General features: G+C 48.6%; 1 protein-coding gene across 1 annotated transcript in view; it reads right to left on the reverse strand.

Moving 5' to 3' along the window:
- Positions 1-25,852, reverse strand: part of MNT (MAX network transcriptional repressor) — a 107,880-nt gene that overhangs the window by 72,115 nt on the left and 9,913 nt on the right. Inside the window, exons 2-4 of the mRNA XM_060258987.1 lie at positions 16,699-17,272; positions 12,845-12,886; positions 10,257-10,368 (exon numbers count right to left, since the gene is read on the reverse strand). Of these exons, the coding sequence (XP_060114970.1) occupies positions 10,257-10,368; positions 12,845-12,886; positions 16,699-17,272 (728 nt within the window). The remainder of the gene's footprint in view (positions 1-10,256; positions 10,369-12,844; positions 12,887-16,698; positions 17,273-25,852) is intronic.

The raw sequence follows: 25,852 nt of genomic DNA on the forward strand, positions 1-25,852 counted from the left end.
CCAGGCCTTTATTCCATGGTGTCCCTGCGGCTGAGCCCACTGCTCCATACCACCATCCCTGCAGGTTGCTAGGGACCAAGTGATACAAGGAGCCACTGGAGCCTCACCTGGCAAACAAGGATGCTGACTGTCTCCTTGGCTTTCCAATCAGAGCAGACTCATCTCCACCTACCCACTTCTTTCCTGTAGGGAACCTTAAGTCCCAGAAGGGCTTCTTTGGTGATGGTACTCGCTGGTACTGAGCAGTGGCATCTTGTAGGGGGCTCCCCCAAGTCCTGATCCTCAGGCATCAGCCTGCACCACTCAGCCAGAGAAAATGAGAGGAGATCCTCAGGAACTTCCTAGGGGATCTGTAGAGGGAGGGGGAATTGGTGGAAGTCGGTGCAACCTTATATATGAGAACTGGCACCTTTAAAAAAACAAAGCAATGGTAACGTGCACTAAGTACTCAACACAAGCATATCATTGCTAAAATGGGACTAGCTTCAATACAGGATGGCACCGCTGCTCTACCAATTGTTGCCGTCAAGAGAGAATTCCAGGAAAAGCCACTTCTCCCATAACAGGACAGCAGTTGCAAACATAAAATAACACCCCCCCTGCTAGAATCATAGAATCACAGAGTTGGAAGGGACCTCCAGGGTCATCTAGTCCAACCTCCTCCACAATGCAGAAACTTCACAAGTGCCTTCTCCTCCCCGCACACACACCCAGTGAGTGGCTCCTCCTCCAAGCTGATAAGCTGGAAAAAACAACTAGGATCCCTGGCCAAAACTGGCCTGCAGAAAAATAGCTGACTGACCCCAAAGTGGAAAACAGTATTTCCCTGGGCACATAAGAAAAGGTCACAAGAACTAAGCACTGATGCAGCCCTTCCTGCAATTCTTCTTATGATCTTCCTAATTCACAGAATTAGCATTGCTGTCAGATGTCCATCTGGCCTCTGCTTAAAACTCTCCAAGGAAGGAGAGCCCACCACCTCCAAAGGAAGCCTGCTCCACTGAAGAACCGCTCTGTCAGGAAGCTGAAGTTTTTCCTAATGTTTAGCAAGAAACTCTTTTTGCTTTAATTGCAACCCATTGGTTCTGGGGCAACTGAAAACAATTCTGCACCATGCTCTATATGACAGCCCTTCAAGTAACGGTATTTGAAGATGGTGATCATATCAGGCTAAACGTAGCCAGCTCCTTGAACCTTTTGTAGGACTTGGTCTCCAGACCCCTAACCATCTTCATTGCCCTCCTCTGGACACGTTCTATATCCTTCTTAAACTGTGGTGCCCAAAACTGAACATGATACTCTATGTGAGGTCTAACAAAGAGCAGAGTAAAGTGATACCATCACTTCATGCAATCTAAATATTACAATTCTGTTGATACAGCTCAAAATTGTATTTTCTTTTTAGCTACTGCATCACACTGCTGACTCATGTTCAGTGTATGGTCCAATAAGACCCAAAAACGTTTTCACACATACTATTGCCAAATCTTCCCCATCCTATAATTATGCATTGGATTTTTCCTACCTAAATGTAGAAATTTACACTGATCCCCATTAAAATTCATTTTATTTGTTTTAGCCCAATTTTCCAGCCTGTCAAGATGATCCTGTTTCTGTTTTCTACTGTATTTGCAACCCCTCCCAATTTAGTATCATCTGCAAATTTAATAAGCATTCCCTCTATTCTTTCATCCAAATCATTTATAAAGATGTTGAATAAAACAGGTCCCAGGACAAATCTTTGAGGCACTCCACTTGTCACTCCTCTCCAAGAGATGATGAACCATTCACAAGCACTCTTTGGGTGTGCTGTCAACCAGTTATAGATCCACCTAACAGTAACAGAATCGAAACCACATTTTATGAACTTGTCAACAAGGATACAATGTGGAACTTACTGAAATCAAGATAAACAATGTCTACAGCATTCCTCTGATCCAGCAAGGTAGTAACTTTATCAAAAAAGATCAGGTTAGTCTGACATGACTTGTTCTTGAGAAAACCATGTTGTCTCCTAGTAATCACAGCTGTCCTTTCTAAATGTTCCAGGACTGACTGACTGATGATTTGTTCTAAAACTTTTCCAGGTATAGATGTGAAGCTGACAGGTCATTAGTTACCTGGATCCTCCTTTTCCCCTTCTTGAAGATAGGGACAACATTTGCCCACCTCCAACCTCTGGCACCTCACCTGTTCTCCAAGAATTCTCAAAGATAATGGCCAGAGGCTTAGAAATTATGTCCATGAGTTCTCTTGAGAACCCTTGAATGCAGTTCATCTGGCCCGAGGACTTAATTTCATTTTACCCTTGTGCCGGCCCTAAGTTGCAACTCCCTTCCCTCATCATGTGTTCTGTTTTTGCCATGTTGAGCACCATTTCCTTCACAAGAGAATACTAACAAGAGGCCCTGCAGACAAGTCCTGTTTGGGACCTGGAACCTTCTGTACTTGCATTGCATATTTCTGGTACCTCGTTGTACCCCCTCCCCACAATGTCCTGGAGGGCAGATTCTACACTACATCGGGGCCCTTTAGCTACCACCCCAATGCCTCAAGTCAGCAGTGAGGGGGGGATCTATCCTACATTTATCCCAGGCTTTCTCTGTATACTGTTCTGCCTCCCCCCCCACCCACAGGCACTTTATTAGATTACTTTCCCACCACTTTCCTGCCCAGTCTGGCAGCTGCTGGCCCACAAAGAGAGCTCTTTTGTCCAAGATCACAAAAAGCTTGTCCTCCAGCAAGGTAGGCAGCTCTTTTCTATTTGTGTTGGGTTCTGCCACCCTGGCAATCAGCCACTATCAGGAATCCCAAAGGAAATTTTAAAAACAACTATTAACAAAGAATCCTTCCTTTGTGTGGCATTTTAACTTAGCTTGGTCTACTTGACTCCTTTCCTATACACAGATATCTTATCCAGCAACATAGCATCAACTTTACATAACCACTTCTCTGCTTTAAGGTAAAACCTGATCTTTCCAAAACTGTGCCAAACCCATTTCATCTGTGAACATTTAATCCTTAAGAAGATACAACTGAATTTTAGGAAAAATCTTGTTACAACAATCCCAACAATGGACACATTTTGGCTGTGATCACACACACTAAAAGGCACTTTCAATCCACTTTCAGTGCACTTTCCAACTGGATTTTACTGTGGGAACTGGAAAGTGCAATGAAAGTGGATCGAAAGTGCATTATTTAGTGTGTGCGATCTCACCCTTTAAATGCTAAACACAAAATTTTACAGATCTCATTGTGAATGTTATTCTCAGATTCAAGAGTCCGAATTTGTTTGGTGTATCTCCATCATAAGAACATAAGAACATGAGAAGCCACGTTAGATCAGGCCAATGGCCCATCCAGTCCAACACTCTGTGTCTCACACACAAACACACACACACACACACACACTGCGGCTAATAGCCACTGATGAACCTCTGCTCCATATTTTTATCTAAACCCCTCTTGAAGGTGGCTATGCTTGTGACCGCCACCACCTCCTGTGGCAGTAAATTCCACATGTTAATCACACTTTGGGTGAAGAAGTACTTTCTTTATCCATTTTAACTTGTCTGCTCAGCAATTTCATAAGATATAAAATCATAAGATATAAACATCTATCTATAGCACATAAAAACCAAGAGAAAAAGACAAAATTCCTTCCTCTCCCTATTGAAGAATCAAACCCCAGACTGACTTACCCCAAAGGGGAGGGCAAACAGACAAACCTCTGCTAGATGATCAGGAGGGACAGGGTACTGGTGGCCCTTCCCCCAACCTCATTCACAGACACAACTCCAGTTCTACAGATTTCAGCATCCAGTTTGCAGAATTAAGGGCTGAACTCCTGCTTCAAAAACCAAACCATAAAAAAGGGAGTTGGGGGCATCAGAATTCCACAGTTATTCTGTGCTCCCAATCAGGCTTCCCACTTGTGTGATGGCGCAGCTGCAGAAAGCAGAAACCAACACAGGTGAATACTCCACGGCCTGTTCCCCTAAGAACTGCCTCTAACAAATGGTAGTACTGTTTTATAGAAACAGCGCTATAGAATGGTTTTAAAATTGATATAAGTAAATTATGGTTTTATATGTTTTATTGGATTGATTGTATTTTATGATGTTGTAAGCCACCCTGAAGAAAGAAAGAAAGAAAGAAAGAAAGAAAGAAAGAAAGAAAGAAAGAAAGAAAGAAAGAAAGAAAGAAAGAAAGAAAGAAAGAAAGAAAGAAAGAAAGAAAGAAAGAAAGAAAGAAAGAAAGAAATTTATTTAAGATAAAGGTAGTCTCCCAACCCATGGGGTGACGTCACATTGCGATGGTTTCTTGGCAAACTTTTAACGGGGTGGTTTGCCACTGTTTTATTACATAGCGTAAAAAAAGAGGGGAAATGGAAAAGCTAGGCAGAAGATAAACTGAAAAAATTAAATATTTGAGCGTAAGAATTTTGTACCAAGCAAGAATGAAGGTCCCTCAGTCAGCTTCCTTTTACCAGCATCTCCTCTCCTCCCTTCCAGCACCTGAGATCCTCTGAACTGGAGATGCTGAGGATCTCTACAGAACCTTGGATACTCACCGTGAGGGTTCCCTCTGCTCTGAGGTTAGGAGGACATCTTGATGTGGGTGATTCCCATCAATTGCTCAGGGAGGCAGGACTAAACACTACAATTTCCTGTCTCCTGGGTGGGTGTCACCTTGGCTCAGTTTGCTTACTTCACAAGCTAATGAGTCCAGCGCTAAAGGAACCCTCAAGGTGAGTATCCAAGGTTCTGTTCTTGCTCTGAAGAGGAGGGCATCTTGATAGGGGACTTCCCATAGCAATGTCCCAGTGACAGGTGGGAATTAACTATCATCTACCACAGGGGTCCTCAAACTACGGCCCGCGGGCCAGATGCGGCCCTCCGGGTTATGGCAAAATCAGACCGGAAGTGACATTCGACCTAAACTCGCGTTAGCAACACACACTTCCGGCACTGGGCTGAGGCGGCGGAGACAGAGTGTGAGGTGATACCGAGATGAGGTGAGTTCCCAGGCCGGAGTGTGTGGTGTGGGGAAGGGAGAGAGATGCAGAAGACGGAGAACTGACAGCCCGCGGCCTTGTACAGTAACGGCAGTCCGGCCCTCCAACAGTCTGAGGGACAGTGAATTGGCCCCCTATTTAAAAAGTTTGAGGACCCCTGATCTACCATATGCTGCAGCACTCCGTGTCCAAAGGTGGCATCAGCAACGAGAAGGAGTTAAGTTTGTCATGTCTAACAAATGCTGCAGTTGAAGGCCTTGCCTGTTTCCTTTAGTGAGGTCTGATGACCAAAGGCTGCACTAATGGCTGCACTTCTTACAGAGCGCGCTGTGATGCATGCTGGATCCGGAATGCTGCTCGCCTTGTGGGCAAATAGTATAACTAATGGCCATTATCTGAGGCTGTTAATGAAATGAAAAGAGAGTGTCTTTCAGAAGGACTCTGTATGTCAGAAGTAACTGCGAAGGGCTCTCTGGAGGTCTAAAGAGTGCCAGTCTTTCTCCATGGGGTAGCTAGGATGTGGGCAGAAGGATGGGAGATGAATTCCTTGACTCCTGTGGAAGGTTGAGTTCACTTTTGGAACAAAGATGGAGTCTGGTCAGAACACCACCTTGTCCTTGTGGAAAACAAGTAAGCAGCCTTTCCTGGCTGACGGCTCCCAGTTCCAACACTCTTCTAGCAGAGGAAGAAGATCTTCATGCAAAGCCATTTAAGGGGAGCCTCCCTTAAGGGTTCAAAGCGAGGTATTGCGATTGGTGCCCTCTTATTGCCCCTTCTGTTGTTGCTGGGAATGAGATGGACCAGCTTCCAGAACTACACAATGGCTGCTCTCGAGATTAAGGCTGAGGTAGCCACTGCCCTGATAGACACTGCTTTGGCCTCATGGACTTCCACAGAGTATAATCTGCTTTTCTGTCCAATCTGTCCTTTTTAAACTCAACACCATCCTCGGAGAGCTGACCTGTGGACTGTAATGCTGCAACTGGAGCACTCCCTGGGGGAACCTGCAACAATTCCGTAGCATCATGACCCCAGGAATAAAGCTTTTTGGTAATGTTTGGGAACTGCCTGTTAGATACAGACTTAGCCTGTTCTTCCTTTATCAGCCTTTCAAAGAAACTGAGGAAAGGAACTGGAGCCCAGGGAAAGAATTCCTTGTTCCCCTGAGGCCTGGATTCAGTCTCTGAGGGTTCCTCCCCGGGGTGAGGGATTTCTGCAAGGCCTAAGGCCAGGGTGGCTTGGGACAGGCAGGCATCTGCATTGAACAGGGCTGTGGCCTGCTCAGAGACTCTGAGCTCCTCCTCTAAGGAGAAGTCCTCCTTCTTCCACTTGGATTCTGACTGGGATGGGGGCCTTCCATCCCTGAGGGCTGGCAGTCGAGGGCCTCAGTGGGCCACCGAGAGCCAGGACACCAACGGGGTGAGGCAGGCCCCTCCTGAGGCCTGGACCTTTTCCTTGGGGGCAAGCCAGGGTGGTCTCAGATGGGAGTGCTGGACGCCCCCACCACCACCACCAAGAAGAGGTGGGGGAGGAGAGCTCTTGCATCCCTTGCAGCTCTTCCCTCAAGGCTCCCCTCAGAAATCCCATAAACACAGTCACCCACAACCTCAGACAGGAGGGGGGGAGCAGGGAGACACCGCACATTAAATCTGTTCTGGTGGTCAAGGAGTCCATCAGGGGTCCAACAGAGGAGCCTGGCACCCCATCATAGTCCTCAGGGGCCAAACTGGGTGCGCCTGAGGAGTCATTTCCCCACCTTTCTTATGGTGCATTTTTAAGCACTTTCGCTTTTGACTCAGGGCCTTCCTTGCTGGCTCTGGGTGGCCTGGCCTAGTGGAGGCACTTTTGCAGGACAATCAAGTGGGGGGGGGGGGGAGAGCAAAGACAAAAATCTGGAAGACAAAGGAAGCAGCAGAGCCAAGAGGAGGTGTGAAGAGAGAGCAGGGCAGGCTGGAGAGGTTAGGAAACTCTATCTCCTGTCTGAAATTGAAAGGCTGCAAAAAAGAGCAAAAAGTGAGCCACTCTGCTCCACAGCTGCTCTCCCCACCAGGTAGGAAACAAAGGGGCCCCCACTCAGGAGGCAAGAAGCTGAAGAGCTGCCTCACCCACGTCAAGAAAGCCTCCTCCTCAGAGCCCAAACAAGGGCTTTCTCCACTCCTTCCTGCACCAGCATTTCCCTCTTCTTCCCAAGAATAAACTCCTGGAGTTTAACACCAGTTTGGAGACTTTCATGCAGTCTTTTTGTACCCTACCAGTAAAGACCTTGCCAGACCCCATCTGCATTCCCAGGAGAACTGGGAAACAGATTTGGAGCCACAGCTGGCCAACACAGACTCCACATTCCGCTGACTCCAGAAAGCACTTTCCAGTCACACCCCTTAGTGCTCAGGTCTACAAGCAAGACAGAAACTATGTCAACAAGCCAAGCACAAACCCAAATTTGTATTCTAGCAACTGCAAGATGAGGGGCATTCCCAGAGAAGCCAGAATCTCCTGCCTAGCTGGTGCCCAGCCCCAACCTACTTGACTACTTGACATTCCAGCAGGCAACTTCAGGTCATTCTTTGACAGGGGAGTACTAAATGACAAACATTTCTACTTTCAGAATGCTCTAGCTACTGACCTGAAAGTCCCCAGTCATCCCAAGAGAAACTCCAAAGCAAAACTGCTGAACAGAACTGTCCAGCAAGCTTGATTCTATTTGCTTACAGCTCAACCAAAACCAAATATTCGTTAGCAAAGCAAAGATAAAAGTAACTGTCTCCCCCCATCAACAATTACGGCTGTGAAGCATCACTGCACTTATCTGGAATGCATGCAAGATTATTCATTTATTTGCTTTCTTTATAGCCCTCCTTTCTTGTTGAGACTTGAGCCAGATTACAGAATATAAAACAGTACAGTCAGGCACAATAAAACAATCAATGAACAATGCAATTGGACTAGGATTACAGATTGAAAAGGCAAACCAAACAACAAACAGTCAATGGCAAGGTATACAATGAACAATGCAGAAAATGGAATTCTAAAGACAGAAGACAAGAAGATACCTAGAAAGAATTATCACTGCAGTAGACCAACAGAGTCCTTGTCTGAGATAAAGGTACCCTCCAGAGCAGTTCCCAATCCCTTCATAAAAATGCCCTCCTAAACATGCCTGTGTCACACATTCTGCCACATGAGAAGGCAGGAGCCACCACAAGGACAGGGCAGTTGCCCATCTTGCCCAAGGGCAAGGCGGCACCTTTGGGAGGTGTGGCGGACCGGTCCTGCATCTGCTAGCTGGCCCTGCCTAGCCCTTCCCAGTATGCTGACCTGAAAGGGCTGTTCCACTTTGCTGCCTCAGGGTATTCACTGCCACCACTGTCCCTCTCTGGTTAGGAGGGACAGCCTCTTAACCTCCCTCTGAACTTACTAGGAACCTGCCTCGGGCTTCCCAGGGATCTTTGGGGCTCCCCTGGGGAGTTGGCAACCAGCCACTGTGTCACTTCTCTCCACCCAAGGGATTTGCCAACCTACTCCTAGCATTCCAAGCAGTTGGGGGGAAGCAGGTGGTACAGAAGGATTTATTTACAGTAATTAACTATGTACAGGCATTTCAAAGAAAAGCGAACAGAACAAATAAATCAAAGGGGGGGGGGGGGGAACGCTCCTTCTCTCCCTGTTAAAATACTTGCCCTAACTAGATGACATGCATGGCAGGCACCTTACTTGGACTGCTGCAAGCCTGACCAGCCCTTCCTGAACCTGTCTGAACAACAAGACTCAACTCAACTGACTGCCTGTCCACTTTGAACTGAGGGTTTCCCGCCCAAAATCTCCTATATAAAATGCAGTTCCCACTCAGGAACTGGTCTACCCTCCTGCAGCATTCCTGGAGATAGGCCTGAAGGACTCCCTGTCTCTCTGGGAAGCTCCCCCCCCCCCCAATTGCTGATTCCTGATTCTCTGGGAAGCTCCACCCCCCCAGAATTCCTGAGGGGAGGGGAAAAGAGGAAGAGACTAGGCCAAAGCCTGCTTCCAGTTTGAGAGACTCCTCCAACCACTCCCAGACAAACATAGGCCTAAAATGGTGTTTCTCCACAGGAGGTTCTGCTCTGCAGTGAACCACGTGCTCTCTGGGTCAGACCACTGCTGGCCTCTCTTTGTGGCATCTCCCCTACCCTCCACTTTTCTGTTGTGAATATAAATGCCCCAACTTTCTGGATATGCACTTCATGTATATGATAAAGTGAGTTCTGACCTCCTGGGACTCAAGTTTTACTGTGCTGCTACATACCAAGAAATAAAGACCCTTGCAATGCCCACCCTGGAAGCATCCCTGAAAGGAAGGAGCTGCTCTTCCCTGTCCAAGGCGACAACCCCTGCTACTCTTTGGCCCAGGACTGCTGGGAACCTTTGGCCTTGTAATAGGAACAACAACAAAGCCATTAACCAAAGTGGGATGGGAGAGCACCAATTCACACCCAGCAGAAGGGAAAAGAGCACGTCAGAAGGGAGCTGGGCATCTGCAGTGCAAACGCTGAAGCCTGCCAAGACAGACAGATCGCAGAAGTAAATATAAGCGGCTAGGGCAGATCTGGACACAGCAGACTCCAAACCTTCTGGGCCCACATCAGTCCATCAAGATCCAGCTGACAGGCAATCACATGACTTGCCCTGTTTCAGAAGTCCCAGGGTCACCCTAGACCCACCCAAACCCCAGCAGCCTTGAGAGGGACTGGCCAATGTGCTTTCCCCGCCAAGATGGGCTTTTAGTGCATGGGAAAACTCCAATGATATATGGCTGCAGAAAGGGACTCAAGGCATCTGAAATCAGCCCACTGCACATGGAACTGCAACCAATCAAAACCCAAGAAATCTGCTCACAAAGAACACAGACATGCTAACTTCAACATTTAAACATAAGAACATAAGAGACGCCATGTTGGATCAGGCCAGTGGTCCCTCCAGTCCAACACTCTGTGTCACACAGAGGTCCACCAGTATAAAAATATGCACATGTACACACAAGAGTAGTTCCACTAAAACTGTTGCCTGTTTCAGCCTAGTGCAATTCAGAAAGCTGCCACAAATCCCAATTGTATGCATGTCCCCATGGAAGACAGTCCCTTTGCTCCCAAGCAAGCTTTTCCCAGATCACAGTCAGTGAAAAAAATCTGAAGCCAAAGATACACTGGAACAGTATCAGTTTGGTCAAACTGGGGTACTCATATAGCTACATTTCAGGCCTTACCTGGATATATCTCAAGGCACTCCGTAGGACGCTGAGGTTAGAAGTTTTCTTGTCATCAATGTTGGGAATGTTGCGTTTCAGAGTCTCAAAGCATTCTTTCAGATGGGCACGTCTGCAGAAAACAGAAGCCACGTGATTATGTAGCTCTCAGCACAAACTTTAACCCAAAAGGCAGGCTGATCTGTAAGTAGGACTGATTTCTGTGCCATGGGGTGGCCTCCTCATATGAGAGATGCTGGAGACTGAACCAGGCCCCTCAGCCCCCAAGGCTCCACCCCTCCTCTCCAATTCCAAGGAATTCTCTTCAAAGGAAGGTCAGTTTGGCTTCATAATTACAAGGCTTCATGTGACAAGCAACATATACTTGGGCAAAAGTCAACGTGGTGTAGGACTAAAGATACCCGAGTTAAAATCCCCCCTTAGTCCTAAAGCACACTGCCTGATCTCGGCCGCTCACATGCTAAGGGGAACCTAAGAGCCACAACAAAGCAGTTCTGAAAGGTGAGTTCTGGGAGGCCCAGGCAGAAACCTCTACTCTACCAGGGGAGCTCCCTGGGTGACTGGGGGGTGGGGAGCCCCACACTCTAGGCCTCAACAACCTCACAGGGTGGTCATTGTGAGGATAAAAGGGAGGAGCGGAAATGATGGAAGTTGTTTTGGGTCCCCATTAGGAAGAACAATGGGGTGTAAATAGCTAAACGAAGAAAATACTTCACAAGGCTGTTGTGACACTCAATTGGGCTACCCTGAGCTCCTCGGAGAGAAAGAACATCCAGGACAACTTCATAATTCAGTATTATGGGGCAGAGATTTTCTTCCCCAGCTTCACCTACATTATGCAGGGTGGTTTTATTTTGTTATCATCTTGTCTGCAGTTCTGTCTAAAACAAAAGGAAGGAGGCAAGTCTTTAAGCAAACCTCCGGTCCTTCCCTCAGCACTGCCTTCAAGAGCGCTGCAAGACCCCCACAGGGGCCAGCCAACATGGAACACCTGCCCCCCGCCAAGAGGGGACCAGGTCAGCAAGCCCACAAAGGTCAGAACTGAAGAATGGGGGAGTTCAGAATGGCCAACGAGGATCTCCCCCACCATCCTATACTCACAACAACCCTGTGAGGTAGGTACATAAACTTCCCAGTGTTTCTGGGCTCAGACAAGAAACTGCTCGGCCTTGGAAGAACATGCCATCTGCCACTTTCTGCAGCCAAGTGAAGCCAGAATTGGAAGGATGTTTCAAGGGAGTTCTTCTAAACCCCTAGAGCAGGGGTGTCAAACATCTGGCCCGGGGGCCAAACCAGGTGCTTGGAGGGCTCCTATCAAGCCCCTGAGCAACTGGCTGTCATCTGCTTCCTTCTCCCCATATCTTGCTTCCTTCTGCATAACAGCTTGCTTTGCAAGGCTTGCTCAATCGCACAGGAGCTACAGAGCAAAATCTCTATTTTCTCCATTGGCTGGGGTTCCTCCCTTGGGGAGGAGGGGGGAAAGAAGAGTTTGCTTTGCCAGGCTATCACAATTGCACATCAGAGCTACTCTTCCTTCTATTGGCTGAGGCTCCTCCCCCTCCTGGTCCCCTGGGAAAGGCAGAAAAGAGCCAGACCTTCCTTTGCCCAGTTCCCTGGATCCCATGGGAGAAATACAACGAAAGCACCTTTAAGACCAACGAGTGCTAATGTTTTAAGCATGTTTTAAGTTTTTTTAAAAAAATCTTTGTGTTTGTCTGTCCTTTATAAAATTTATATCTCTGCTACCTTGCCTTGGCCCAACCCGACAAGGTCTCATATGTCAGATCCAGCCCTCATGAGTTTGACCCCCCTGCCCTAGAGGGGGCGGCAGAGCAAGCAGGCAGCTGCATTCAGGAGGAGCTTGAAAGTTTGAGGCTGTGTGTGGGGGGGGGGAGACAGCTCCTGAAACAGAGGGTGGGATCTGAGGAAGCAAGAGGCAGAAGAGGTTGGCGCTCCTCGCCATCAAGGGCCAAGACCCTCATCAAATCTGGCAGCTTCCCAGTGCTGAAGGCCTGGCCTCAGACACTCTCAGTTTGTATGGCATTACCAGCTGAACCTGACTTCTATGCCACATACCCTCCTCCTTCAGGCTGCACAGCAAAGGAGATCAGAAGTATCAGAAATTACTGCAGTGCAGACACCACTCTGAGCCAGAGGTCAAGAGCTGAACCAAGATTCAGTGCTACTGACAACCCACAACTGGAGAGGGGCCAGCAACCCGGAATCTGAAACCAGTTTAATGTGGACTTGCAAATCTTGGCTTGTACTAGTTACAGTTATGTGTGAATCACCAGTCCTTCATTCTGCTCCAGGAGGCCACACTGCAAAAGATGGGGGAAGGATACAGGCCATGGCTCGCTGCTATATTCGGAAGCACAAACCACAGTTTGGAATCAAAATTATGCTGGGTACAAACCACAGTTTGGCTTGATGTTTGCATTCAGCTGGGAACCTTCCCTACCACTGCTGGCCTTCTGATCAAGGAGCTTCTAATAAGCTTCCAAAGAAGCCTTGGAATGCAGCCAAAAAACCACTAGCTTAGAAAACCAAAATATCTTTTACTTCCCATTTTGCAACCATCTACATACCTGTTCTTCTCCAATTTATTATGGACCTCCCGAGTGCCAACCCTGAAATTTGAAAAGAACAAAACATGCCATCAGCATCATGTTTTGAAAAATCTCCCCACTGAGAGGTTTCCAAACAGTGACTAAGACCCAGAGGCCCCAGGGAAAGGCTGGGCTTCCCCATTTCCACACATTACAGTGCTGCAAAAGGCACCAGAAACAAGGCCAGAATTGTGCCTGAGCTACACGTGCAGCAGAAAAGTGGCAGAACACTAAGGTGGTCGAATGGGCTGCAGATTTCCATTTTTTTATTGTATTAAAGACTCCTTGTAAGCAGAACATCAGCACAGTAAGGTTCTATCCCAACTTTTTAACTTTTCTCCTGCAATGCAACTTTTCTGTTTGTTGGGAGTGTCACACGGAGAAGCAGACACAACCGGGTTGGAGCCTGTATACTCACCATGTTCATGGTTGGGAACATGATATCTGGCAATGCCAAATGTTAAACTGCACTGCATGGCATACGTAATCTTTTAAATCCCCTGGAACTCTGGAGAATTTATCCCATAAGCCATTGCAGAGATCCTAAACAAAGTTGTGTAAGTCAGTACTTTGAAAGCAGAACCATAGGGACAGGCAATTTGATTCTTTTAGGTTTGTAATCAGAACTCTGTGGTCAGCCCGTTACTGAAAGCCTCCTTCCCCAGGAGCATAATACAAACATTCTAATTGCTTTGAGCCAAAAAAGATCACAGAGAACTGTTGAGATGAACTACTGATGTGAAAAATGAATGCATATGTCATGAAACATGTCATGTGATGCCTGCCCCATCTAGATTAAGAATGAAGTCCACTCTACCAGGCCTAAAATGTGGCAGTGCGGCAACACTTTAAAGGGGAATGTCAGAATGAACTCAGTGCAATTAAGATGGGGGTGGGGGAGATTCTCTCCATCCCTGCCTCTGAATGCGCTTCACTAGAATTACAGAAGGGAACGCCCACAACACATGCTTTTTCCAGGCATGCCAGACTTGCATGGTGCACTGGATGCCACATCACTGTTGCCCTGGCAACAAACGCATCTGTTTGCAGCCAAACTGCTGAGAGGAGCACAAGCTGCAGGCATCACCATGGCTGAAGGAGGGGGCAAAAGGCAAGCAGTTTGGGGGAAGACAAGAACAAAGAAAGTTTGTTTGTTTTTCAAACAAAGAGAAAGGCACACAGGTGGAAAGACGAAAATGGAGCGCCTTAAAGGAACATCTTAGGAGCTCTCTAAATTCATTGCTCTCTCAGGAAGGTGCAGGAAAAAGACTGAGGGCAGCTCCCCACCCCCAATGGAAAGTGCAATCCATTTCCTGCCTCCAGGGATTGTGGGAAGAGGAACCCGTTTCTTCCCTCTGGCCATTCTGACCACAAAATGCTTTATTGTTGTTTGGGGGGCTTTCCTGGGGCTAGAGGGAGACTACCTCTGGAATTTGTTGTGCTCCAAACACACACTGATTGCCAACTTTCCACAAAAGACATCAGGAAGGTTGAAATAATCAGTTCTACAGCAGCCTATCAAATTTGGGCACTGGGTGAGCCTTATACAGATGCAAACAGGGTTTAAAACGTTCCAAGGTTTTGGAACACACCCGTCAGCCCAGGAGCCCATCTCCCTCAGCACTGCCCTCCTCTGCCCAGCAGTGGATCTGCGGTCACCAAAAAGTCCTCTCCAACGAGAAGAGGAGGAGATTGGATTTATACCCCACCCTTCACTCAGTCTCACAGTTACAATTCCCTTCCCCACCCCACAACAGACTCCCTGTGAGGTAGGCAAGGCTGAGAGAGCTCTGAAAGAAGTGCTCCTGAGAGAATAGTTCTGAGAGAACTAAGACTGGCCCAAGGTCACCCAGTAGCTGCATGTGGAGGAGCAGGGAATCATATCCGGTTCTCCCAGATTAGAGTCTGCACGCTTAACCACCACACTAGACTGGCTCTATATAGGCAGCTTTTAACACTACCTAAAGCTCACAGAAGGGCTCCTCCCCCACTTGGAAACTGCCAAACCGTTGGCCCATCTATGGAGAGGCTTGCCAGGTCTCTCCTCTGCTGCTGCAGGTCACAGCGATGGCCACAAGTAGAGACAGCATTCAAGGAGGATCCAACAGAGTCCTGGAGGAGAGGTTCATCGATGGCTACGAGCCATGGGGACTAACGGGAGCCTCCATATACAGAGGCAGGAAAGCCCGGTGCTAGGGGGCAGTAACAGGGGAAGGCCTTGGCCTCTATGCCCCACTGCTGGACCTCCAAGCAAACGGTCTGGCCATGGTCTGAAATGGGAGGCTGGACTAGACAACTACTGGCCTGACCCAGCAGGGCTCCCCCCCCCCCCCCGTGAGTGACAGCAGCTCCCCCCACTCCCCACAGCACGACAGTCCATTACTGAAAGGCTGGTAAATATTAAAACAAAACAAAATCACCAAAATGTTTCTCAGGACTTGAAAACATGCAATCTGAGCACAGAGGGGAAGTCTTTCACAAGACCATATGGTTACAGACAGTTGAAATTAACCTGAGAGGACTTTTCCATCCTGAACAATGGTTGTGTTAAGAGGATGCAACAAGCAAAGTGAGCAAATTTATGCTGATACATTATATGCAGGTCGATTACCTTAAGTTCTTGATTTAGGATCTACTCTGTGGGGGGAGGGAAAATGAAACTCCAGCAGCTCTAGATAATGAAACGGTCCCATGTTCAGCCTACAGCCTCAGACATCCATGCAAGAATACTGGAAGAGCCCTGCTGGATCAGGCATTCTGTTCCACACAGCAGTGACTAGAGGAGGCCCTGGAGGGGCACAGCAGCTGAGCCCCCCTCCCCAATTCTGCCCCCCCAGCACTGCCTTGGTCCATGGGAGCTCCCTGCAGCCAGGAGCCACTGATAGACCTCTCCACCATGAATCTGTCTAACTCCCTCTTAAAGCCACAAGAATACAGAATCAGACCCCCCTTGGTCAATCCAGGTCAGCCATGTCTACTCAGACTGGCAGCAGCTCTCCAGGGTCTCAGGTGGAGGTCCTTCACATCACCTCCTGCCTGAACCTGCTGGGGACTGAAGCTGAGTTCTTCTGTGTGCCAAGCAGAGGTTCTTTGCTTGCAGCCCCCATCTCTACCCCTACTATGAAAGATGATGATATTGGATTTATATCCCGCCCTCCACTCTGAATCTCAGAGTGGCTCACAGTCACCTTTATCTTCCTCCCCCACAACAGACACCCTGTGAGGTGGGTGGGGCTGAGAGGGCTCTCACAGCAGCTGCCCTTTCAAGGACAGCTCTGCAAGAGCTATGGCTGACCCAAGGCCATTCCAGCAGGTGCAAGTGGAGGAGTGGGAAATCAAACCCGGTTCTCCCAGATCTCCCCGGTCCACACAACCACTACACCAAACTGGCGGTAGAAAAAGGCATAGAAAAAGACTTTTGATTTCTGAGGAGAGGCTCTACAGAAACAGAAATGAAGGAGGGGAAGAGTTTCCAGAAATCCAACTGTGGACCATGCACAGATTTAAGCCAGTGCGCTAAAGGGACTGTGCAGGGCTCTCCTGTGTATATTACTTATTGTGAGATCTTGTGTGCACCACTACTTATCAAACGACTCATCACACTCAGTGTTTGGGCTGTGCAGGCTTTGTGGATGATCAATTCACATGCCAGTTGACAGTAATGAGAAGCTGTATAGTTTTATATATGCAAACAGGCTTCCTTATGCTGGTTCCTCCTTGATTCTGTCCTCCTTTGGCTCTTGATTTGCAAGATTGCCAACCCATAGATTAGCCCTCCCTCTTCCATGCAGCCCCTGATAGCCCCAGAGATGCCTGCAGCACGGCCCACTCACCCGCCAGGTCTTTTCTTTTGCTCGCTGGGTTTGGCATCCTCCGAGGGAGCCAGCTTCAGAGTGCCAAGTGACTGGGGGGCCACCGGATGCTGCTGCAGTGGCTGGTGCGGAGGTGGCTGTGGCTGGATGGGGTGCTGGACCATGTGGTGCTGGGAGATGGCCAGGACGGGGGCGGCATAGTGGGGGAGCTGCTTAGGGCTCCCGGAATGGGGTGCGGGGGCCTTGATGTCAGGCAGGAGCGGGCCAGACGTCCTCTGGATCACAGGTGCCACCAGGGCTGCTTCCTTGCTGAGGCCTGTGGTGGTGACGAGGGGCTGGTGGCGCGGGATGAGAGGAGGGGACAGGGCACTCTGGGCCACCTGTTGTGGGGGGCTGGCAACCACAGGGATGGGAATGACGGAGATGGGGGCTGCAAGTGGAGGGGGAGGAGGAGGAGCTGGAGGAGACAAGGGGACTGCTGGGAGTTCATTGCGGGGCTCCTCGGGGTGAACGGCATGGTTAATCCTCTGCACACTGGTCTTCTTCTGCTCCTGTTCACACTCCAGGAGAAGCTTTTCGTGCTTCTCATTCTCCTCTGGCAAAAAAAAATGAAAAGGGGGGAAGAAAAGAAATATGGCTGCATGTTAATATAATAATAAGAACACAAACCATAGTGTCACTGTACTACAGAGAACACCATCTTTTCTTACTATTCATTGTATGACAGCCACAGAACTCTATAAGCAACAAGACAATTGGTCTCCAGTGTTCCCCCCAAGCTGTGTAACTGAGAAGCTGCTCATGAACCCAGGAAGCCCCACTCAGCAGCAGCCCGGAGCCACTCGGGTCTCGCAGTGCCCCAGGCCTATTTGAAGATGACAGCCGTTCTGTTCTGCTCAGGAGGGGAAGTGCTCCCCTTGGGGGGGGGGGTGGAATTAGAGGGAACATTGCTGGTCTCTGAACAAAGCGGTCTGCTACTGAAATGTTGCCATGTTTTTGACGGAAAATAAAATGGAATAGGCATGACCAGGGGTAGTCCACTGAATTAGTGTCATACTCAGAATAAATCAACTGCCAACTAGTCAAAAAAGACATTTTTCTCAATATGTTTCTATGGCCAGGTTGCCCCTGTTAAAACCTTTATGCTGACATCAATATACACAGTACACTGGCTTCAAGCTTCTAGTCCTCGCTTCTCTGGCTGCATTTCCTCTTCTCCATTCTGCTCTGAGCTCCCCCTCCTGTGCTGCCTCCACTCCACTTTTCCTGCCTTTCACATTTTTGTTCCATGTGCACCCCCCCCACACACACACACACACTACTGTTTTAGTTGCTTTTCTTCTCCTCCTTAAAACCCATCTTAAAGCAAGCCTCGCCTGACTAGTCCCAACCGTACCTTCCTTGAAATCTGACCCACAACCCCCTACAACTTGCTTCCTCTAACCAGTTAAAAACCTTCTGGCCCAAGATGATTTCTGTTCAGCACTGAAGTAGCAGCAGCTGGAGCACTCTGCATTAGCTCAGAGGACCTCTTCAGCCAAGCCTCTGCCTTCTTCATATAAGAGGGCATAAAAATGGATTGACAAAATCATTCTTCCTTGTTGCTATCAGAGGCCAACTAAAAACTCCATCTGTAGAGGCAACTATATTTATTATATCGGACTTCTAACCTGCCCTCCCTTTGCAGCAAGGCTCAGAGCAGGGGGGGGGGGGGGGTTACAACAAGTTACAACAATAATCAAATTGTTACTTGAAGTGGGGCCTGGGCAAGAAGTGCCCTGCTTGTGAGACTCCCAAACACAACCGCTCTGCAGGAAACAGGGTCCCACTCCAGGAGGATTTTGGTCTGATTCTGCTGGGCTCATACACGAGCATTCTTGGTGCTTGGATGTGACCAACAGAACTAACTAATTCAAACTGGAATTTCCGGATTAGCCAAAAAAAAAAAAAACCTTGCTGTAACAAATTCTGCAGTCCTGGGCTTAAGACCGCAAAGTCGACTTTGGATGGAGAATTTCTCAATGCGACTATCAAGACACCAAGGGGATCCCTGGACATCTATGAGCTTTGCAGCTACACAGAAATTGCTACAATTATGCAAATCATGGGGGCGTAAGATGGAGGGGGCACACAATGCAATGCAAGTTAGAAGAAAATGCTTACAGAAGATGAGCAAATTAGTCATAAATCCATGGTGCATCCATGGTGGTTAGTGCTGGAGAAGAATCTGGGAGACCCAGGTTCAAATCCCCACAGTGCCACGGAAGCGCATTGCCACTGAGCCACAAACAGCCACTTCTTCTCAGCATAGCCTCCCTCACAGGGTTGTAGCCGTAACGATAAAATGGAGCAGGGAAAAGTGACGCTGCAAGGAGCTTTTGGGCCCCACTTGCAAGATCTGTTTTTTAAATGGGCTGCAAAGTTCTGATAGTTAAGCAGTCTGATTTTCTTCTACAAAGTCTTTTAATAAACTCAGTAAGAGTCCTTGTTTAGCTGAACAGCAGTTTTTAAAAATAATTCAGTGTTATTTTAATTCTTCTAACCTTTGAAAATAGTGAGTGTCAACACAGAAGAGGCACTCTTTCCTGCGTGACAGTAGAGGGGGATGCCTCTTTGCTGTGATAAATGCAATGCCTAAAAACAAAAAGTGCTCTTTTTAACCTTCACATCTATTTCTTTATATGCAAACAGAATCTCTTAATTAGCTAAGCAAATAAAACTTATATAATTAACTACAATTTTTACCATCATGGGACAGTCTTTCTTTTAAAAACAAGTTCATTTACCAAAGATGCCATTTTGTACAAATGCTAGCCCTCTCCCTCAGAAAATATGGATCCTCCACGCATTTCTCTGTCACACCCCAAGTATATTCCCAAGATAAAGAAGGGGCTTACTGGGGAGCTCTTGAAAGCTTCTGCCCCCTCCAAATCTTGTTCTCTAAGGTGCTCCTGGACTGGAATCCAAAAAAACTAGGAATGTTTCTCTTCCAGAATACAGCAAGAGAAGCAGCTTGAAAGGGGGGAACAGACATCTTCATGGAAGAAAGGGACATCATGACAGCTAATGGAATGTCCATGTTCTGTGGTCCTGTACCTCTCTCTGCCTCTGCCTATCAACTGTTGGCAAGCAGCACTGGACCCCACACCTGTCATATATTCATTCATGCATTCAATTTGCTAGGCTGCCCTTCCCCTCAAGCAGGGTTCAGGGGTGGCTTACATCAAAATGAGATACAATCAGATTAAATCAATCTCATATTAAAAGAACTTCTTCAAACAGTCACAAGTACAGAATATATCCAAGATGACAATTAAATCAATCTCTGTGAGCCCCCAGGGTGGAGGGGATATGGAGAGGGAAAAGGGTAGTATGAGAGGGACAGACCACTGCTGTCCTCAACCAAATGCCTGGGGGAACATCTCTACCTTGCAAGCCCTATGGAAAGGTAATAAATCCCGTAGGGCATGGATGTTCTCTGGCAGAGAGTTCTACCAGGTGCGAGCTAGGGCAGAAAATGCTCTGGCCCTGGTCAAGGATAGCCAGATCTCTCTCAGGCTGGGGACCACCAGAAGGTTCTTATTACTGGAGCAAAACGCTCTTCCAGGGGACATACTGAGAAAGGTGGTCCCAAAGATATGTAGATCCATGACCACTAATGGCCTTAAAGAGCAACAACAAAACCTTGAACCAGATCTGGTGCTCCACAGAAAGTCAGTGCACTGGTTGAATGTGTGCCATCTGAGGGATCCCTGAAAGGACCTGCATGGCTGCATTCTGGATCAGCTGGAGCTTCCAGGTGAGGCACAAGTGCAGGCCCATGTAAAGTGAATTACAGTATTCTGCCTGGAGATGACCATTGTGTGAATTACAGTGGATAGGTCAGGGCAAGATAGGTAGAGAGTAGGGATGTGCATTCGGTTAGGCCGAACCGTATTTACAGCCGAATCACCACTGATTCGGCTGTATACGGAATAGGCTGCAGCCGATCCCCATAGAAGCCCATTATACAGCAGCCGAATACGGCTCGCCGTATACTTACGAATGGCTATTCGGAAGTATACGGCTGTCAATTCAAAAGGCGGGAAAGTAGCTTCTGCAGCCTCAAAGGAGCTGCTTGCCTACTTTCCCGCCTTTAGTTGCTTTTTCCCGCCTCTCCCATAGCCTCCATGGGATCAGGGAGGGGGGGAGGGGGAAGAGGAGCCCCAGCAGCCAATCCAAAGCATGCATTTGCAAAATGCATTGCAAATGCATGCTTTGCAGGGCTTTTTAAGGAGTCTTCCTTCCTGGCTGGACTCCTCCATTGCTGCTGTGTGTGAGAGATTGTGCTGCTGCTGGCTGGCCCTTGGCTTCAGCTGCTGCCTGCTGCTCTCTCACTCAGCCTTACCAGACTTCCCTGGACTAGAGAAGACAAGGTAAGACAATCTTGGGGTTCTTGTTTTTATTTATTGTTGGTAAAAGGACTTTTTAAGACTTAGAGTTCCTTTACTTATCCAGATTTGGGTGGTGGTGGTGGTGGGTAGCTTATTTGGGGTTAGGGGGTTAGGGGTTTCTGCTTGGGGAGGGGGCCTGGGGGGGTTGCCAATTTGCCCATATCTTAATTTAGTGAGAGGACTTTTAAAAGTGCAGTGTCCTTTTACTTCTCCTGATTTGGGTGGCTTGGATTTCTTGGGGTTAGGGTGAAGGGTTTTTTTGGGGGGGAGGGGTTAGCAAAGTTCCTGTATTGTTAAAAGTTAATTTTTTTACTGTTTTAAAAGTATTCAGTTTTGGATTTGTTGCTGCTGTGTTGTGCTGCTGCTGTTACTCTTCTCTTCGGGTTCTTTGGGGGGGGGGTGCTGTTTGGCCTAATTTCCATTGTTTAAAAGGCCACTTTTGTCCCCCTTTTCCTGGTTCTGGTTTTAGGGAGGGGGTTTTGTTGACTGATTTGGCCTGAGCTTTCTTATTGGTGAAAAGGCCATTTTTTAACACTTGAGTTGCTTGGCCTTTTCTCCTGTTGTCCCTTTTCTTGGTTTGGGGGTGGGGGTGTTGTTGACTTATTTGGCCTGAGCTTTCTTGTTGGTGAAAAGGCCACTTTTTAACACTTGGCCTTTTGTGATTCTGCTGGTTTTGTTTTGGTTTTTTTAAATTACCTCTGGTTGGTGTGGGGGTTGGCGAGGGTGTGTGTGGGCTGGGTCACTTTCTTGTTTTTATAGAGTAGATTGTGTGTTCTGTGGCAGGGAAGCTGGCACCTGGGTGAGAGACCCAGAACCAGCATGCTTGTTGTGGTTGGCCAGCTCTCTCCGTGTTGTTTGGGGCAGGGCTGGAGAGTTGGCATCTGTAGATTGTGTGTTCTGTGGCAGGGAAGCTGGCACCTGGGTGAGAGACCCAGAACCAGCAGGCTTGTTGTGGTTGGCCAGCTCTCCCCGTGTTATTTGGGGCAGGGCTGGAGAGCTGGCATCTGGGTTTGCTGCAGCCAGGTCTGCAGAGCAGACCTTGAGCAGATTGTGTTTTGTGTGGCAGTGACGTTGGCAACTGGGTTTATATTGCTTCCAGGCCTGCAGGGTTCATAGAGTAGATAGAGGGATGTAGTGCATTTGGGTCCTATAGAGATTCTCTGATGTGGTTAGGTTTGGTTTTGGGTGCCCCAGGAATTGGGCCCCCTGGTCCAATTTTTTTTGGCCTTGTGGGTTTTGTGTGGGACAGTGCCCTGAAGCTGCACAGCAGTTTGGGGGGCTCTCCTCAAAACCCCCTGCTCCCCAGAGCCACTTTTCCCACGACAATTACAGTGAGGAAGTGGCTAATTAGGCTTTCCCCATCATTGTTGGCAATGGGCCTTTTGGGGAGCCCAAAGACAGGGACCCCCTGGCCCAATCTTTTTGGGACTTGGGGGGGGGATGGAGGGGAGAGTCCCCTGCAGGTCCCCTGCAAATTTGGGGGCTCTCCCTCAAACCCCCTGCCCCCCAGTACCCTCTAATTATGCCCTATGTTGCCATTGATTTCAATGGCCCATAGGGTATAATGATGGAATAGGGGCACCCTCTTTGGGTGCCCCTGGAATGGGATCCCCTGGCCCAATCTTTTTGGGACTTGGGGGGGTTGGAGGGGAGAGTCCCCTGCAGGTCCCCTGCAAATTTGGGGGCTCTCCCTCAAACCCTCTCCCCTCCATGCGGCTTCAAATATACCCTATTTGCCATTGATTTCAATGGCCCATAGGGTATAATAGGGCCGTATATTTGGTAATAGCCGCACATCTACCGTATATGCGGCTATTCCGAATGCGGTATTCAGGAGTATACGGGGATTCCGAATCCCCCCCCCCCCCGTATACTTCCGAATCCGTGTAAAACCGAATATTTTTTTTGCACATCCCTAGTAGAGAGCCAGTTACCTAACCTGGCATAGTTGGAAAAACACCAGCTTGGCAGCTTTCACCACCTGGGCCTCCATGAACAAGGTGGCATCCAGGATGATACCCAGACTCTTGATGGTAGAAGCCAGTGATAGGGGCACCCAGTGATAAGGCCCAGGAGACTACCCAACCACAGTACCCCCACCCAGCCAGAGAACCTGTCTTGCCCAGATTCTGTTTCAGCTGGTTCTGCTTTAACCACCCAACCACAGCTTCCAGGCCCTTGGCTAAATGTGTGGGAATGGCGTCTGATCTTCAACAGAAATAGCTGGGTGTCGTCAACCCAAAACATGAGAAGGTGCATGCAGATGTTGAATAACATCCAAGTAGGAACCTTGGGGACACCAACCCTCCCAATGCCACCCTCTGTCCATGACTGCGAAGAAATGAGGTAAGTCACTGTAAGACTACCCCATGAATCCTCATGTTGACAAGACAGTGAGTCAACAGCTGATGGTTAACTGCTGTAAGGTCTAGAAGCAGCAGCAGCACTGACCTGCCTTCATCCAGTTTCCTACTGAGATCATCCACGAGGGCAACTAACGCAGTCTCCATCCTGTGTGGCCAGAGTAGAAGCTGGTTTGAAATGGATCCAGCAGTGATGTGCCATCCAGAAATTTCTGGAGCTGCTCAGCCACTGCTCTCACAATTACCTTACCCAGAAACAGTAGGTTGGAAACTGATTGGTCAGATCCATAGGACCTGAATTCTGCCTTTTAAAGAGTGGAACAACCACCACCTCCGTGCCTGTCTCCTGATGTTATCTTGGATCACTTCGACGCGCTCAGTCTTGGGGAAGTCGACGAAGTTCTCTCAACTGTACGCCCTACAACTTGCGACCTTGACCCATGCCCCTTCTGGCTAATTAAATCCTGCCAGAGGGAGCTTAGATATCCTATACGGGATATCGTAAATAGATCCCTCTTGGAAGGGCAATTCCCAACATCTTTGAAAGAGGCCATGGTCCGCCCTCTCCTAAAAAAGAGTACAGCAGATCCGGCCGAATTGGCAAACTACCGACCGGTCTCCAACCTACCATTTTTAGGTAAGGTCATAGAGAGGGCAGTGGCGTTACAGTTGCAGAGCTTTTTGGATGACACTTCCGCCTTAGACCCTCACCAGTCCGGCTTTCGTCCTGGTTATGGGACGGAGACAGTGCTGGTCGCCTGGTGGATGACCTCCAGCGGCATCTGGACCGAGGCGGCGTGGTGGTGCTGATATTGTTGGACCTGTCGGCCGCATTTGATACGGTCGATCACCAGCTACTGGCCCGCCGGCTCGCCGACACGGGGATTGGGGGATTGGCCTTACAGTGGCTTTCCTCCTTCCTCGAAGGACGGGGACAAAGGGTGGCCATGGGGGGGAGCGGTCCCGGAGGCACCCACTAGTATGCGGGGTGCCACAAGGGGCAGTTCTCTCCCCGATGTTGTTTAACATCTATATGCGCCCCCTTGCCCAGATTGCCCGGAGGTTTGGGCTTGGGTGCCATCAATATGCTGATGACACCCAGCTCTATCTACTAATGGATGGCCGGCCTGCCTCCGTCCCAGAAAGCCTGGACCTAGCATTGCAAGCCGTGGCAGGTTGGCTCAGACTAAGCGGGCTGAAGTTGAATCCAACGAAGACAGAGGTCCTTTGCTTGGGTCGCGGTGCCCTGGGAAGGGAAATCCCCTTGCCGGTTCTTGACGGTGTGCAGCTTAAAGTGGCACATAAGGTCAGGAGCCTGGGGGTTCTTCTGGAGCCTTCATTATCAATGGAGGCACAGATAGCGGCCGCTGCCAAGTCCGCGTTTTTTCATCTTCGACGGGCGAAGCAGTTGGCCCCCTTCCTGGAGCGCCGTGACCTAGCAATGGTGATCCATGCTACGGTCACCTCGAGACTGGACTACTGCAACGCCCTCTACATGGGGCTGCCCTTGTGCCGAACTCGGCGGCTGCAGCTGGTGCAGAACGCGGCGGCTAGGCTGTTGCTGGGGCTCCCAAGATGGGAGCACATACAGCCGGGGCTGCGCGGGCTGCACTGGCTGCCAGTGGTATACCGAGTTCGCTACAAAGTGCTGGTTATTACCTTTAAAGCCCTATATGGCCGAGGACCTACCTACCTGAGGGACCGTCTCTCCCCATACGAGCCCCAGAGGGCACTGAGGTCATCTGGGAAAAACCAGTTGAATATCCCTGGGCCAAGGGAGGCCAGACTGAAGGCCACCCGGGATCGGGCCTTCTCTGTCACTGCTCCACTACTATGGAACCAACTTCCTGAGGAAGTGAGGGCCCTAAGATGTTTAGATCAATTTCGTAGGGCCTGTAAGACCCACCTTTTCAGGATGGCCTTCAACTAGTGACAGAATCAATGATAAAGCTAGGCATGCTGCTGGAAATGTTTTAATGTCCTTTTTTTTAGAAGTCTACCAAATCTAATGTTTATAACGCCACATTGTTATGTTATGTTAATTTTAATAATTTATAACTGTTTTAACCATGTTTTATAATGTAAAACCGATGTAATGTTTATTTTATGTTGTGAGCCGCCCTGAGCCCGCTCCGGCGGGGAGGGCGGGATAGAAATAAAAAATTATTATTATTATTATTATTATTATTATTATTATTATTATTATTATTATTATTATTATTATTTAGCCCCATTGTAAATGTCCCTGTACTTAGGGGCAAACTGGTATCTTCCAGTGGCCCTTGCAACCCCACACGGCTGAGGGGTATGGGGTCAAGGAGGCAGGTGGTCAACCTCACAGCACCCATACTGGAGGCCCCTTGGCTGTCTTTGGATTCA

The sequence above is a fragment of the Heteronotia binoei genome, chromosome 18 (assembly GCF_032191835.1).
Source record: "Heteronotia binoei isolate CCM8104 ecotype False Entrance Well chromosome 18, APGP_CSIRO_Hbin_v1, whole genome shotgun sequence".
In the NCBI taxonomy this organism is placed as follows: domain Eukaryota; kingdom Metazoa; phylum Chordata; class Lepidosauria; order Squamata; family Gekkonidae; genus Heteronotia; species Heteronotia binoei.